The sequence below is a fragment of the Phragmites australis genome, chromosome 19 (genome assembly GCF_958298935.1).
Source record: "Phragmites australis chromosome 19, lpPhrAust1.1, whole genome shotgun sequence".
NCBI lineage: Eukaryota > Viridiplantae > Streptophyta > Magnoliopsida > Poales > Poaceae > Phragmites > Phragmites australis.
The window spans coordinates 3853957-3871566 of record NC_084939.1 but is presented as its reverse complement, the minus strand read 5'-3'; the positions used below and the strand labels follow the sequence as shown (position 1 = coordinate 3871566).

Below are 17610 nucleotides of genomic sequence, written 5' to 3'. Positions count from 1 at the left end.
CAGCGTCACTACCGGATTTCGAGACTTTGCCGTGTGCCTAGGGCACACGGCGAAGGCCTTAAAACACTCGGCAACATGTTTGCCGAGTGTTACACTCGGCATCTCACTGTCGGCATACACAGTGCCGGCAAACTACTGTTTGCCGAGTGTTTTATATCGTGCACTCGGCAAACCTATTTGCCGAGAGCCAAATACGACACTCGGCAAAAAAAAGTAACCTAACGGTGCCAATGCGTTAACGGCCTCTTTGCCGAGTGTCTCAGGGATACACTCGGCAAACACGAGGACACTTTGCCGAGTGTCTCAGGGATACACTCGGCAAACACGAGGACACTGTGCCGAGTGTCTCAGGGATACACTCGGCAAACACGAGGACACTTTGCCGAGTGTCCGTGTATACACTCGGCAAAGTGAGCACAGGATAGCACCCAAATAGCACAGTTTGGCGACACGTGCCACGCATTGCCGAGTGTATCCCGTGGACACTCGGCAAAGTGGCATCCAAAATGCCAGATTGAACAGCCTTGTGACACGTGTCCGTTTTGCCGAGTGTAACACTCGGCATAGCCTTGTTTGCCGAGTGTAACACTCGGCAAACTGTTATTTAGCAGGTCGGTAATTTATCCATACCAGATTCAAAACTGTCACTGCAATTCAAAACAATATACATATATTTCACAGATTACCACCTTCACATAAACATCGCATATTACGCAAACATCACATAAAGCGTCGCATAAACATCGCATATTACGCAAACATCACATAAAGCGTCGCATAAACATCACATATTACACAAACATCACATAAAGCGTTGCATAAACATCGCATATTACACAAACATCACATAAACCGTCGCAAGTGACACAAACATGATAAATTGTCGTGACAAGATAGCAAAACATAGTCCAAACCAAAAGAAAATGTAGCAGGCCGTAACGGACTCAACACTTGATTACCACCTTAACCTGCATCAATTAAGGAGCAAAAACGCTAATTAAGAAGTATGCATTTGAAAGTAAACAGAAATGGTAAGTATGGATATAGGGTTACAAAAGTAAGTTTTCAAAGTGAGGAGAACAAACCAAACTGAGGTGGAGTACCAAAGTGCGAACCTCCAGCTCCAGGCGTATTCGATCCCTCTGATGGATACTGCACAAAGTAGATAGTTAGCACAACACTCTATGGTTGTAAGAATGGTAATAATGGTGATTACAAGGTTATAAACTAACTCACAGGAGTGTTTGGAGCCTGTGGAGCAAGTGGTCGAGAAGGGGTTGGCATCGGTGGCGGAGTTTGACCCATTGCAGCATAAAGGGGCGTCATCATCGCATACCACTGGGATCGTTCTGCCGCCAGTGTTTGGAGCCTGTGGAGCAAGTGGAAGAGAAGGGGTTGGCATCAGTGGCGGAGTTTGACCCATTGCAGCATAAAGGGGCGTCATCATCGCATACCACTGGGATCGTTCTGCCGCCATCCTCTCCTCGAACGATCTCTCTAATTCGTGCCGGAGCCTCTTTTCTTCATCCAGCTGGGCCTACAGTATGTCATCGCAATCTCATCATCGTTCCAATGCAAAGCATGTAAAGATAGTGGAGGATGAATGAAACAGAACTAACCTGCATTTCGTTCATCGCAATCCGTGTAGGCTCTGGGCGAGGGCGTATACCCGGACCTGAGCTCGTGCTCTGAGCTCTAAGCTGAGAGAGAGAGGGAGTGGTGGCCGTATCGAGTGTGCCGTCGCCAATCCAGAACCGGTCATGTTTCTTGCCTCCTCCCGCCCTCATAACCACTTCCCCATCAAGATCCTGCTCGCTCGGATCAAAGTCTGGGCCGTGGACCTCCTTTGCCATCGATGTGTATCCATCCAGGCGAGCCTTGACGTTCTTGTTGGTGTACGCTGAGGCCGGGTCATTCGGGTCATAAGCAACCCCGTGCATCGCCTTTGACTTATGGGCCAAAGCATAAGCCTTGAACTGGGAGAGAGGCTGACCATCATTTTTTGCCGACTGCAACAGAAAAGCAATAACATTCATAAAGGGGACGCCCGCACAGAAATTAAGGAGAACTGAGCTTGGGAACAACAGATGCTATTGCATACCCATCTAGCCGCGAAACCAGTCAGGCTGAGGTTGCCTTGATGGTGTGGCGCGCCAGGCATCAACAATCGCCTTTCCCGGCAAGCATTGTGACTCTCCTCCCACTCGGGAGCGCACCACTTGTCCACGATCACAAACCAGCACGGAAGGTCTCCGGCGCACCACCCCGGAGGCACCTAAATAATCAAGTGCATGATATATAAGAAGAAGAAATTAAGTGTTAGTAATCTAAGGAACAATAAGCTTTATTGTACTTTACCTTCAGGTACTGCTCCCGGGTCAGAGATATGGTCCTAGCGTCTTTTTTTGTCACCTTCGCTCCAAGGTGTTCCGCGTGAAATTTGATCACGGCCTGGACGCGCGCCTCATAGTGCATATCCTTAACAAGTTTCTTGGCAGCTTTGTCGATGACAGCAGCTGCCCTAGCCTCCAAGCCCGGCTCGCATCTAAAAAAATCCTGCATATAGACGCGACGGATCCAGTCATTAGTTAAATAATTTCCATGCGATTAGTATTGACTAATGTAGTGCGAACGAAACTTACCCACAGCTCGGCCTTCACCCGCTCAGCTCTATTGGGAAACACCCTTCCCTCCCGGTCACGAGCATCCGGCGCGGCTGCATAGTGGGCCCATGTGTATGCCGGCTCGGTTACTCCGCCCAAAGTAACCATGCCAGGGAACTTCTCCTTGATCAAAAGTCCAAGGATGCCGTTTACATGGCGTGAGTGGTCACCCTCTCCAACCCTCAGCCAGTTCCTGCACAAGTGTAAAGGCAATTTATTAGTATGTGTTGAAATATTGAAGATACAAAGGCAAAAAAATAATAAGAGTAGAGAGAGCCATTTACTTCTCTCCATCTGGTCGAATGAGCGGGCGTCTAGCCATTGGCACCGGTCGCCTCGGGAGGCTCGAAGGACCACGCAGCCACACACGAGAAGAAGTAGAGCTAGAGCTACCCCCCTGGTCAACCTGCTCCTCCTCTACCTGCTCCTCCTCATCCCCAGACTGAGTCGCAGCCGTAGGTATAGGCGAGTCAGACTCAGACTCAGCCGCACCTAGAGGCGACTCAGTCTCCTCCTCAACAGCAGGTATAGAAGCACCTCCTGCACCCCTGCCTCCGCCTCTCGGCCTTCCTGGAGGTCTTCCCCGGGGTCTCTTTCCGGACCCGTCACCTGCATCCGTGGCTTTCCCCATCGCCTTTTTGTATAGCGACGTTAACTTCCTCATACCGCCCACCATGCTATGAGAACAAGTAAACCAATTAGTACGGATGTTACAACTTGATGTAAATAAATGAAGCATACTAAAAAAAACATGCTATGAGAAAGAATAAGTCATACAGTTATTACAAATAAACATACAGTTATTAGAAATAATCATCATCATCGGGATCAGCTGGATCATAAGTCTCATCATCACTATCACGCGTGTCGAAATAATCATCCTGATGCTCGGGAGGAGGAATGGCGTCATCACTGTCATTGTCTAAATGTAACCGCTCAAGTAATTCTAAGTCCCTTGTATTCTCAACCTCGTCTTCTTCGTCCTCGTCAGCACCAGTTTCATTGTCTACTTCCATGCCCTGAGCTTCCGTCAAGTCGATCTCAAAATTCCCTGCGAGCCCATCTTCTTGAAAGAATTCCCCATCATATGTGTTGGGGTCTATGTTGTAATCTTCATTGTTTGGGACTGGTAGTTTACCGTGTGGCGGTACCTTGTACACAACATCCCAACCCTTAAGACGCTCAACGGTTTTGCACGGGTACGAGAGATAATAAACTTGCGTGGCCTGTTGAGCCACAATATAGACATCGTCTCCTGGTAAGACGGTTGATTGTCGAATTTCGACTAGCCCAAGATTAGGGGTCCGTCTCACTACTTCTGGATCGAACCAATGGCATTTGAATATGACGGGATTCAGAGGTTTGCTCCCATCAAAATTTAGTTCGTATATTTCTTCAATTCTTCCGTAGTACTCAGCCCCATCTAAGCCTGCAGTAAAAACTCTGGTATTTGTTGTTCTACGATTGGGACGACTCTGCTCGTGGCTTGCTGTGTGGAAGCGATATCCATTCACATCGTAAGCCTTAAATGACCTGACCCTATAGGCACAACCATCCGCAACTTGTCTCAAGTCGGCACTCATAGACTCGTCGGTTGTTCCCTACAAGTTTAAGCGGGATAGCTTGGTGTATTAGTCGCATGTAAGAAATGAAATCAAGTTAGAAATGAAATCAAGTTGATGTAATAGCCAAGTTAGAAAGTACTTTCTGTTTGAACCAAGAAATGAAATCGGGCATGTCATTTCCCACACCATCTCTAAGAAGGGCCGAAGCTTCCTCGAGGGTAGGTTCCCTTGATTCATGCCAGAATTGCTCATTGAATTCCCTATAGCAATTAGAAGAAGCGGAGTTGGACACAAACTTGTGACTAGTTGAGAAATAATGTATTGAGCACTTACTGCATGTACGGCTCCACTTCGGATAGGTTGGTCAAGACATACAACATAATAGTGCGCCACTCTTCATGTTGCAAGGTCTTGTTAGTCGCACCACTTGCACTGCCAAGTTGCCCTCTAAAGATGCTAAGCTTTGATTCATCTTCGGGGTTTCCAACATTGTAACGAGGGGGTGGATTATGCACACTGGGAAGATTGTCAGCATAGTATTTTGTTGTGAAGTTTGACACCTCCTCCAGGATGTATGCCTCGGCTATGGATGCTTCAATTTTGCATTTATTTTTACATTTATTTCGAAGAATCTTTTGGAATCTCTCAATTGAGTAGCACCAGCGGCCCTGCACGGGCCCCCCCATTCGTGCTTCATACGGGAGGTGCAAAATCATATGTTGCATCGGATTAAAGAAGCCGGGTGGAAAGATCTTCTCCAACTTGCAGAGCAACACAGGCGCCAGTCTTTCCATGTCTGCTACCACGGTATGAGATAACTCTTTGGCACAAAGCTGGCGGAAGAAATTGCTCAACTCCGCAAGCACTAGCCAAACATCCTCGGGGACATAGCCTCGAATCATCACCGGCAGTAGCCGCTCAAGCCATATGTGATAGTCATGACTCTTGAGCCTGTTGATTCGCAAAGTAGCTAAATTCACTCCCCTCTTCAGATTCGCTGCATACCCATCAGGGAACATCAAGATTTGGAACCACTCAAGTACTTCCCTCCTTTGGGCCCTTGTAAGAACGAAATTGGCCTTTGGCTTCGTCCACGATTTCCCGCCTTTGGGAGGAGCCATGTCTAGCTGTGGTCTATTGCATAATCTCGTTTGATCGACTCTAGCCTTAACGTTATCCTTCGTCTTCTCAGGAATGTCCATGATTGTGCCAAAAATGGCCTCAGCGACATTCTTTTCAGTGTGCATTACATCAATGTTATGTGGAAGAAGGAGATCATCGAAGTAGGGGAGATTCCACAAGCATGGCTTGTGAGTCCAGGCGTGTTGCTCACCATATCCCAGAAATCCATCTCCTTGGGCATTGGACTCGAGAGCGTCTAACTGAGCACGAACCGCGGCACCGGTCATCTTAGGTGCTGCTAAGCCTTCGGCAACTACATCTTTCGTAAAGTTCTTCACGTCTTGTCTGAATGGATGGTCAAGAGGAAGGAATTGTCGATGCTTGTCGAAGGAAGAATATTTGCCACCCTTTGTCAACCAAATGAACATCAGAGCCGCCCTGCATACTAGGCATGGGAACTTCCCATGCACACACCAGCCACAGAATATCCCATACGCCGGTAGATCATGCAGGGAGTACTGGTACCAAACATGCATTTTGAAGTTTGTCTTTGTAGCTCGGTCGTATGTCCAGACCCCATCCTCCCAAGCACGGACCAAATCATCCATCAGCGGCTCCATGTACACACTCATATTCTTCCCCGGGTATTCAGGCCCCGGAATTATCAGCGACAGGAATATGTTCTGTCGTTGAAAGATGACGCCGGGGGGGAGATTGAGGGGAATAACAAACATGGGCCAACAACTGTATGAGGCACAAGTCATACCATATGGATTGAACCCATCAGTTGCGAGCGCAATTCGTACATTACGAGCCTCTAGAGCTTTTTCACGATGAATCAGATCGAACGTCTTCCATGCTTCACCATCTGATGGATGTACCAGCTTGTCAGGATTGTATCGACGCCCATCTTTGTGCCATGTCATCTGTTTAGCAGATTCCACAGTCATATACAGCCGTTGGATTCTCGGTACGAATGGAAGATACCGAAGGATCTTCACGGGGATTGCGAGCTGCCTCTTCTGACCATCACCAGAGTCTACCTCAAGATACCTAGAGGAATTGCACTTCACACAGTACTTTGCGTCCGCGTGTTCTTTCCTAAATAAGATGCATCCCTTTGGACAAGCATGTATCTGCTCATATGGCATCTTAAGTGCACGGAGGACTTTCTTCGACTCGTACATGCTCTTTGGCAGAATGTGACCTTCCGGGAGAAGGCTACCAACAACTGTCAGCATTGCATCGAAGGATTCTCGGCTGCCGCTATACTGGGACTTGATAGCCATTAGGCGTCCGATGGCATCCAGTTGAGAAACCTTGCAATGCCCGTGAAGGGGTTGCTGCGCCGTAGACAACATATCATAAAAGGCCTTTGCGGTTGACTCCGGCACTTCCTCCATACGTGCTTCATTAAAATGTGCGTCATGGAAGTCATCTAGCATGTCTCCGACCCCGACATCATAGTCATTGGTGCGTTGACGCACCACCTCCTCTCTGGCACGTTCGGACTCACCATGGTAGGTCCACCGGGTATAGTGTGGCATAAACCCATTCTTACAAAGGTGTTGACCCATGACCTCCTTTGTTTGTTGACGCGTGTTTGCACAAATACTGCAGGGGCACCAAGTTCCACGAGGTCCCTTAGGCCTAGCAAATGCTAATTCCAAGAACGCATCGGTCTTCTGGATCCATTCATCGGTCAAAAAACCCTGACTAGAGCGGCCAGTGTACATCCACTCACGATCATCCATCCTCTAACATATTGGGAAACATACACATATAATATTTTTTATTCAGCAAGTAATATAAAAATCAAATATTTGTGTTTGACCATAAGAGGGAATCGGCATGCATCAAACTATCTAATAGGTAAAGATAGGTCCTAATCCCACCCGACGATGTGTAGATTGGGCCGTTTCCATGCTCTACTCCGATCCGAGACAGAATTTCGGCAGCACCTCCCCGCTGTTCTCCAAATACACGTCTCGGCAACAAAGCCAAGAGAATGTGTATCCGGAGAACAACGGGGAGACGCTGCCGAAACTCTGTCTCGGATCGGAGTAGAGCATTAAAACGAACCCAATCTACACATCCTCGGGCTGTCCAAAAAACGTGGACAATTCGAAACAGTTACGGTTATAGATATGCAAAGACTTGCATATTTGTAACCATAACTCTTTCAAACGGGAGACGCATAGGTTACGCGACATGCACATCCTAAAGCCTAAATTAGCCAAAATTCAAAATTTCGACGGCACCTCCTTTGTAATAAATAGCAAAGTTGCGCATTTAACAATTTAAGTTGCTCATATATTGAAACTAGCCAATTGTTACCTGTGCAATTGCACAACTCAACCCTGAAATCTCTATGAAGCAATAAAAACATCCAGCTAGCATTGTCATATATGTTGAACGCCATCATATCATGTGGAGGTTCCCAGAACTGCAGAACTTACTGAAAGAGGGTGCACTTTTGGTGATTGAGTCACTGAAGCAGGATAACAGAGAAGCTCAGGACTGGGCATGTGTTAGAAAAGTGGCATTCTCTTCAGAGAAGAATGAGTAAGTTGCTCCTAATTCTTTGCACGGCAGTCTGAGTTTTCTTGATGATTCTTCTTTAGTTATGTGATTACGTCCTTCGTTCTCTTAGTTTGGACAGAGTAAATACTATTTATGACTTGGCATTGCTTTATGATTCTTTTTATAGCAATATGAGTTGTTGATTTTGCCTCAGTTTGAAAGGTTATATGAAAGTATAGGCCTCAGTCTGAAAGGTTATATGAAAAAATATAGGGTTAGGTTCTAGGGTAGCTAAAGTATCTCAATTTATCAGTAGTGTTGGGGTGTTTAGCTGTGGATGATACATGTTATGGAAAGAATCAAATTAGTTTAGGTAAGTTATCTAGCATTGTCATATAGCCTAAACACATTTCCAAAAGTACTTTTGCAAGGTTCAGATAGAGGTGATAGCATAGTTGACCAGTTCCTTCCCATTGAGTTGAACATTTACAATCTTTTCTATTTAAATTAGTAGGATTCATGCTTAAGATATATTTTTCTAACTAGGATTGACTGCCTCAAAAAATTAACTAGGATTGAATTACAGAAAGAAAGAGCTGCTGCAGAAATTTATTATAAACACGCATGCCTTTCTAAAGGCGAGGAAAGATAATTTTATATTACGCCACCATATTTCAAGGAATATTCCTACCCACCTTAATTATTTAGTATAAACTAATCTCCAGCTCCAGGGTTAAGCACTTAAGTTCCGTACTTGTATTGGACTTAATCATTTTGGTTTTGCTTATAAGCAACTCAATTTCGTACTGAGTTATTTGGGACCAGAAAATTCGGGACATATTATATCCTGTTTGTTTTCTTGGGATTGAAATGGACTTTGCTGGCAATCTGTAAAGATGACATAGACTTCTCCTTGGCTAAACTAATCTCCAATGAGGGTTAAGCACTCAACCATATTAATTATAAAATGCAAAACAACACATGAAGTATGTTTGAATTATGTCAATCGGAGCCTATCCAGTATGCAGTAATGGATAAGGTTTGAATTTTACATACAATTATATGATAGTAGTGCTACCATTTTTCAATGGGATATCTGTCTAGCTTATGAGTTGTGAAGTCATGAATGATTGATGATGCCGAAGAACAACACAAGCACAAGCATGATCTGATTCTGCTTGGGTACGGTTGGCACATTGAATTTTCTTAATCTCATGCTGTCAGCCAGTTCAATATTAACTGAGAAGATTGGCTGTACCTTGTTTCTGGCCGGCGCGGGGGAGGCGACGTCGGGCAGCGCGTGGCAGCGGCGGCGGAGGGCCGCAGGGGCGCGGCGGCGGCGGGCCGCAGGGGCGCGACGTCGGGCAGCGCGTGGCAGAGGCGGCGGCGGGCCGCAGGGGCGCGGCGGCGGCGGGCCGAGGCGGCGGAGGGGCACGGCGGCTGATGGGCGCGGGGGCGCTGGCGGCGGAGGCGGGGCGGCGGCGGGGGGGCGCGGGCCGAGGCGGCGGTGCTGGCGGCGGCGGGCCGAGGCGGCGGTGCTGGCGGCGGCGGGCCGAGGCGGCGGCGGACGGGGGGCGGGGGCGGACGGGGGGCGGGGGCGGGCCGAGGCGGCGGCGGCGGGAGGGGAGTCGCGCGCGGGACAGTTTTCGATCTGTCCCCGCGCGCGGTGTGGGGAAACCCTATATTCGCTGCTTTGCCGAGTGTGAGATCTTTGCCGAGTGTCAAATCTAGAACACTCGGCAAACAACTGGTTTGCCGAGTGTTAGATCAAGGCACTCGGCAAACACGTGGTTTGCCGAGTGTAAAACAAAGACACTCGGCAAACACCTGAAATTTTTTTTTTGACTACATATTCACTAAATGAATTAGAAATAGCAAACGGACCCAGAAAAATACCAAATTTTAACATCAAATATGCTATGTTGTATGTTGAGTGTAGAAAAAGTTTCAAGGTCAAACGACGATTCAAACGTCACTTCGGGTTCAAACCTAATCCGTTCCCTCTCAAAACCACGATTCTTCCTGGGAGATGCTTCGATTTCTAAGCATCGTACGTGACAACTTTTGTGAAACCTTCTCAATTTTTTATCTCAACCTCTACGTATCATATCATGCCACTATGGCAAGTCTCATGTTTTTTTGACTTCGTTTGCTTTTTTTAGAATTAAAAAACCAATAAGTTACATGTTGCTGGTCGAGTGTTGCCGCCCAGATGTTTCAAATTTCTTTTTATTTCTTTGGTATGGCCTAAAAATAGACTCAACAACATGAATATGATTTTTCTACCCATTTTTGTTCATTATTTCATGTACTTGCAGATCAAATTTGACTTATATCCATTAAAAGCCTAGAAATGCACTTAATGAATTAAAAATAGCAAACGGACCCAGAAAAATACCAAATTTTAACATCGAATATGCTATGTTGTATGTTGAGTGTAGAAAAATTTTCAAGGTCAAACGATGATTCAAACGTCACTTCAGGTTCAAACCTAATCCGTTCCCTCTCGAAACCACAATTCTTCCTCGAGATGCTTCAATTTCTAAGCATCGTACGTGATAACTTTTGCGAAACCTTCTCAATTTTTTATCTCAGCCTCTACGTATCATATCATGCCACTATGGCAAGTCTCATGTTTTTCTGACTTCGTTTGCTTTTTTTAGAATTAAAAAACCAATAAGCTACATGTTGCTGGTCGAGTGTTGCCACCCAGATGTTTCAAATTTCTTTTCATTTCTTGGGTAAGGCCTAAAAATAGACTCAAAAACATGAATATGATTTTTCTACATATTGTTGTTCATGTACTTGCAGATCAAATTTGACTTATATCCATTAAAAGCCTAGAAATGCACTTAATGAATTAAAAATAGCAAACTGACCCAGAAAAATGCCAAATTTTAACATCGAATATGCTATGTTGTATGTTGAGTGTAAAAAAAGTTTCAAGGTCAAACGACGATTCAAACGTCACTTCGGGTTCAAATCTGATTCGTTCCCTCTCGAAACCACGATTCTTCCTCGGAGATGCTTCGGTTTCTAAGCATCGTACGTGACAACTTTTGCGAAACCTTCTCAATTTTTTATCTCGGCCTCTACGTATTATATCATGACACTATGGCAAGTCTCATATTTTTCTACCCATTTTTGTTCGTTATTTTATGTACTTGCAGATCAAATTTGACTTATATCCATCAAATAATTTCTTATGAAAAAGAGTTGTCCATAAAGTTAGATTTCGATGGAACATAGCAAACATGTTATCCATCCAAGAATCGCCAAATGAAGTCGATTTTTTGTTCCACCACTTCTCACTATGCTACCAGCTACCTCCTCTGATGTACTTAACGATGAATCAAGCAAAACCCATAGATCAGAAGGGCAGCTTAGTGTGTCAAGCTAATCTACTTTTGCTTCTTCCACTTGGCAAGCATTGAAAATTCCTTTTTTAAGGCAAGAAAGAAGAATTGTTATTCTCTTTCAGCGCACAACTGATTCCAAGGGCCGCTCCCACGAGTCCACATCTGCTGCATCTCAATCTTGAAGCACGACTGAATTCTAACTCCAAGTTCATAACAATATCATTCTTAAATCATACTGTAGTAGTATTGGAATCGATGTGGCGGCCTTTGGTTGGTTGTTATTACAAGAAAGAAAAGAGAACAAAAGGAAACAAAAGAGGAAATAAATAAAAAAAAGGTTTGCCGAGTGCTTAATATCAAGCACTCGGCAAACACATTGTTTGCCGAGTGTCCGTTAGACGACACTCGGCAAAGGGGTGACTCGCCGTCAGCCGCCGAACGGAGGGACACGTGGCGCGTTGTTTGCCGAGTGCCCGAATTCGCCGAGTGTTTGTTCTCAATTTTGCCGAGTGCTATGGTTTGCCGAGTGTTTTTTGATGTATTTACCGAGTGCCTATTTGTTTGCCGAGTGCTTTAGTCCGGCACTCGGCGTAGGTGGTTGTTTACCGAGTGCCCGATATATAGCACTCGGCATACATGTAGGCACTCGGCATACACATCGTTTCCGGTAGTGCGTGTTGGATATCTCAAGAAATTCTTTATCAGGACCCTTGCCATCAAATTTTGGAGCGCCAAATCTAGATTTGATTGCATTGTATTCTAATTACATCAGTGGTCAGATACCAACATCTATCTGTGAATTGAGCTTGTATGGCTTGGATTTGGCCAATAATCTTTTTGAAGGAGAACTTCCTCAATGTTTAAATATGTCAAGAATGACATATCTATTATTAAGTAACAATAGCTTCTCTGGCAACTTCCCACCATTTCTAAGAAGCTGCACGAGTCTGTCGTTTCTGGATCTATCATGGAATAGATTCTCAGGAACATTGCCAATGTGGATCGGGAGCTGCAGTTCATTGCAGTTTTTACGACTGAATCACAACATGTTCTACGGGCATATTCCAAACAACATCACAAGTCTCACAAATATTTATCATCTGAATCTTGCAGCCAATTGGATCTCAGGTGTCATACCTCCGCATCTATCAAATCTAACGTTTATGACAAGAAGATATATACTGGATCCTTACAAGGACATTCCCGCCGGGTTCCAAGATATAATTGGTGAATTATTAATAGACACCAAGGGACAACAACTCAATTACCATGGTGCGGGTGTTTTGGAGATACTGAGCATTGACCTCTCATCGAACCATTTAACCGGTAAAATTCCAGACGGGATAACATCTCTCGATGGATTGGTAAATCTGAACTTATCTCGAAATCAACTGAATGGAGAAGTTCCTGACAAGATTGGGGCCATGCAGTCGTTGGAGTCACTTGACCTCTCCAACAACAATCTTTTTGGAGAAATCCCATCAAGCATATCAAATTTGACATTTTTAAGCATTTTGGACTTGTCTTATAATAATCTAACAGGAAGAATACCATCAGGACGTCAACTTGACACTCTCTACACAGGGAATCCCTCTATGTACGACGGAAACACCGGTCTATGTGGGCATCCTCTTCAAAGGAATTGTGGAAGCAATAATACATCTGAGCATGGAGATGAAAAGAGAGATGAACATCATTCTGGGCCAATGTACTTTTACTTTGGACTTGGCATCGGATATGTAGTTGGTCTATGGGTGGTGTTTTGTGCCCTACTATTCCAGAAAGCGTGGAGGATTGCTTATTTTCACCTAGTCGACAGGTTTTATGATAAAATTTATGTGTTTGTGGTTGTAATATGGAAAAGCTTTACTAGAAAGGCAGACGTACGCTAAGCGGTAAAAAAGAACTAATGGTGACATAGCTTCCATTGGAATGAAGTTCTACGAATACTTGGAAGGTGAACAGGTGAAGTGGCATTTAGCAACATCTATATTATATTGTGTATCTTTGGTGAAGTTGTAATAATGGATGTTCGAGTTAAGCCCCTAATGCTCATATATATGCAATGATATTTATTTGTACTCGTCGGCCACGATGAACCCAGTGATTTGCTTTTCGTTTGTTCCAGTTCTTATTCCATTTGTCAGTTCAAAGCGCGCGCTCTCTCTCTTTCTCCTCTATACTGGATGTCAAAGAGAAGATTCAGTCCATATTATACCTCCTGTCTAAGCAGGAAGTTATGCAAAACAAATTACTACTACACTAACATCAACTTTTTAAGATTTGGTCAAAGATGGCTTCAAGAAAACAAAAGTTGAAAGCACAGTTAAGAAAAATTACCTTATCATCAAGAACAGAGGATGTACACATTTTATCGAAGTTGCGAAAGTTAAGTATGTCTAATTTTGGCTCTCATGGGAACCAAAACAAATAGCCTCTTCAAATAGTTTCTGGCAAGTTCCCATCTTCTGTGCAGAATTTTCATAAGCTACACTTCTTAGATTTTGCATGTAACAACTTCACTAAAAGACTGCAGGTATAGATGATTCATTTTTTCTCATTGAGTGATAGCTCAGTTGATAGAGTCTCCAGCTGAGAGTCTGTCTATCTAAACTCCTAACTCGTGTGCTAGTAAAAAGTGGGTACCTCTTTGAAAATTGGTTTCAACGAGTTTTCTAATTAACTAAGGTTCGGTACTCCCCTCTTTAAGACGAAGCCAAGGAGTTTCTTCCCGTGATCGAGTTTTTTTTTTCCAGTTGTATTGTTGATAGCCAATGAGGGAAAAAAGAGGGAGTCATCAGTACATCTACAGTACCAACTTTGGGAAGAAGGAATAAACAGCCAGTTTCTGCAGAAAGCGTTCTGCTTTCGCATGAGCCTTTGGTCGGGTAAGTATGAAGAAAACAGAGCATGGCACAACATCAATATACACGACTGATAGAACGAACTTCCCAGAAATCTCCTCTACAATTGCTACCTAGCAGATTGCTCGTGTACGCCCAAGGAAAAACAGATGCAGCAGACAGTAAGGTGGTAATTGTCCTGAGAGCCATTTTTTAAAGATTAATGCTACCGTACTATCCGATGACCTCACCTGATAGTTCGGTGCAACTTTCTAAGTTGATTTGGCTTTAGGGGCTGTTTGGTTCTTGCTCCTAAGAAGCCAAGTAAAACTTTGATCACGTCTCAAAAATTTAGCTTTTGTTTAGATCAAGGCCAAAATTTAGCCGTGTCTTGAAAAATTGGCTGGCTAAATATTTTCTATAGCAAAGCTAGATAAGATTTTAGCATCTAAAATGGCCGCTTCGATTTTTGGCCAGCCAAAATTTTGACTTAGGCCTCATTTGGATAGGTTGCGGCTTCGGAGCTTCTAGCTAGCTGAGGAAGTGGTTGTGGCTGTTGAATTTTAGTTGTTGGCTTTTACAATAAACTTTTATCTTCTTAGCACACCAAAAGACACCAAAAGCTGGTTCAAAAGTCAGCCGCTTGGATAGCTTCTGGCTCTTTTCAGGAAAAAGCCGCTTTTAAGCCCATCAAAATAGACGGATAGCCTCAAACCAAACAATACATGACATGGCCAAATTTTAGCATGACCCCAATTTTTGCATGGCTTCCTAGGGGCGAAAACCAAACAACCCCTTAAAGCCTCTGGTGACCCACCGATTGTCCTTGGTGCTCCCGTTTTACAGACCAACGACTAGTTTCTCCCCTTCAACGGCTAATTTTTTAGGTTATCCCTATGTATTATACCATATTGCTCTGTCATTTGAAGGTGCTCTCACTCGTTGGAAAGCTTACACACATATTGGAGAGATTGAGGCACTTTGGTAATAATATTAAAGATCAAGATAATTAGCATAAGATTAAGGATGAATAGTGTTAGTTTAGTCCTAGTCTGAATCTAGCTAGGTAATTAGAATAGAATGAATCAAGTGAGTGATCCACATTTATTACTCTTGGTGCTTGCTGGTACCTAGATGGTTTGGTAGCGGTATAGTCTTGTGAGACCCTCCAATTGAGTTTGTGGAGCGGTCGCAAGCCTTGTAAGAAGAAGGAGTGGCCTATGCCAGAGTGGTGAGGCACTACCATAGTGAAGACGAGCAGTGGGAATCAGGGGTGAGACCTAGTAGGAGACCCACCGGCGTGAGGGGAGCTCTAACGGCTAGAATCATTGGAGTAGCCGAGCAGGGAGCTTGGCACTTGTGAGGGACTCCAACGTGGATTAGAGGTGAGCGGCAAAATCGATACCAAGGGAAAAATCATCATGCTGAGTTTGCGCTCTCTAACTCATCTATATAGAAGTTTTTTACACCCTTGTGAACAAAAATGTTTGTAAGACTATTAGATTTGTAACACCATAAAGTTTGTACAGATTTTCTAGTTAGCATTCGTAGGATTTTTTTCACCGCAAATTCATTCATTTTTGTGACCATCGGATGTAGATCCAACCGTCTGCCTTCATCTGGCTCAACCTTGTATAAGTCATTGTCTTCCACAAGCAGATCGATCCACTCCAGTCCCAATCCACTACATGGCCTCCTGTTGACGATATATCCTAAGGTAATCTTTAATTCAGATTGGATCCGTGTGTGAGCCTTGCGGATAATGATATACGAGGGATTAGAACTATAATAGACTTCCAACATATGGCAGTCTATTAGTGGGGTCTATATAAGTGAAGTCGCAGGGCTATGGGCGAAACAAATTCCATCACCCCGAAACTCTAGCCGTCTCCACATGACCTCCCTACAAATCCCTAACTAGGTGCACGGTGCCAGCAGACCAGCGTACAGTGTTCCACCCCTGGACATGTGGATATCGTTGTGGCGTTGCTGCTGCTGCTATTGTTGTTGCTGTACTGATCGGCGACAAGGACGCGAGGAGGAGCTGATCAGTTTGTAACGAGATTGACTACTTTCTCTACACTAATGCGCACGACGTTAGACCGGCCTTCTCCAACTCTTTTTTCGCTGCAATGTGCATCTAGGGATAACGATACATGATCACCTACTCACATGGTTTCCTAGATGAACATGATAGAACTTTTGTTTTACGCTCGCGTAGCGTACCCGTTTCCCAACACCTCCACTATTTTGCTTCTGCCGTCAACCTCACCCACTGGCGATCCTCTGTGACCGTGGTGGGTGGTGCCCCCGCTGCCTCGCCATCCCACGCGTTGCCTTCCGCCATCGCTAGATTATTTGACTTCTGTTGGAAATATATGAATTATTCTAATTTTATCATATTCTACTCGGAGGCATAATTCATAGTTGTTTACTAATGCAAAGTGATCTACCGCTAGCAGCATGCTATAACACATAATCGATAAGAATGACATGAATTCACAGTCAAGATTGATGAATAAAACGACTTGATACAGTGACGACTTGTAGTCGTGCAGACTGAAGAGGAAGTTGTTGGGTTGATGAAGTCGAGCTTCCGCAAGGGTGATCTGATAGATGTCGAGGAAGCAACTCCTTAGATGTAGTCAAAGTCAAGTCGAAGTGGCAGTGCACGAGCGGTCGCGCAATTGCGCTGTCCAGAAACCTTATTGCCGCCCCTCGTACAGGCTTCACGACGGCAACGGTTCGGAGATACCACTCACCCTCAACCTCGGTGCACACCAAGGAGAGGGTCGGCGAGGTTCAGTAACTCAACAAAAAAAACATAGCAAATTTTGATGAGAGAAAGATGAATAGGATTGATTTGCTCGCTGCCTTGTTGCCTCACAAAAAGCTCTACGTGCCAGGACATCTCCAGGACTTATATAGGCAGCGGTACCTTACTAGTAATGGCTGTAATTATCCTCAATAAACATCCATAAACATCACTAGTAACCACTTAATAAACAGCTACAAACAGCACTAGAGACCACTGAAATAAAAAACAATTAACCTCATTAATTATCACTTATGGCTGACACAAATAGAAAGAGAAATAGCTTTGGAATTTTCAAAATTAGATCTCTTAATAAGCCAAATTCTAACAACTTCCACAGCAGCGGCCACCAAATCCCCAAAAATCCTGACCCCTGACCCTTACCTAAACCGAGATAGCCGGAGTTGCAGACCTCCCTGGAGAAAAAGGTCAGACCACGAATCTTCAAGCGCATCTCACGGTACGAAATTCACATTATTTCAGCCCCAAAAATCATTCAAACGATATTTAGCAATTCCGAAGTTTCAATCCTCATGATGCGTTAGGCTCTATGTCACGTACATTGCTCCGCCAGACCGCACATGCAGGATAGACAGTAAGTCAAGCGCGCATGTACTGAAGAGTAACTGCGCGGGAACGCGTCCACCAGTATGGCTACCGCCACCGCCGCCAGCTTCTTGCACCGGTGCCTCGTCGTGCTCGTCATCCTCACTTTTTTTC

At 44.6% G+C, this 17610-nt stretch overlaps 1 protein-coding gene across 1 annotated transcript; it reads left to right on the top strand.

Moving 5' to 3' along the window:
- Nucleotides 1-11375: 11375 nt before the first annotated feature.
- On the top strand, nucleotides 11376-13585 carry LOC133900761 (receptor-like protein EIX2). Its single transcript, XM_062341990.1, has one exon. It carries the CDS (start codon nucleotides 12099-12101, stop codon nucleotides 13122-13124), a length of 1026 nt encoding a protein of 341 aa, XP_062197974.1. The 5' UTR covers nucleotides 11376-12098; the 3' UTR covers nucleotides 13125-13585.
- The last annotated feature ends 4025 nt before the right edge of the window (nucleotides 13586-17610 follow it).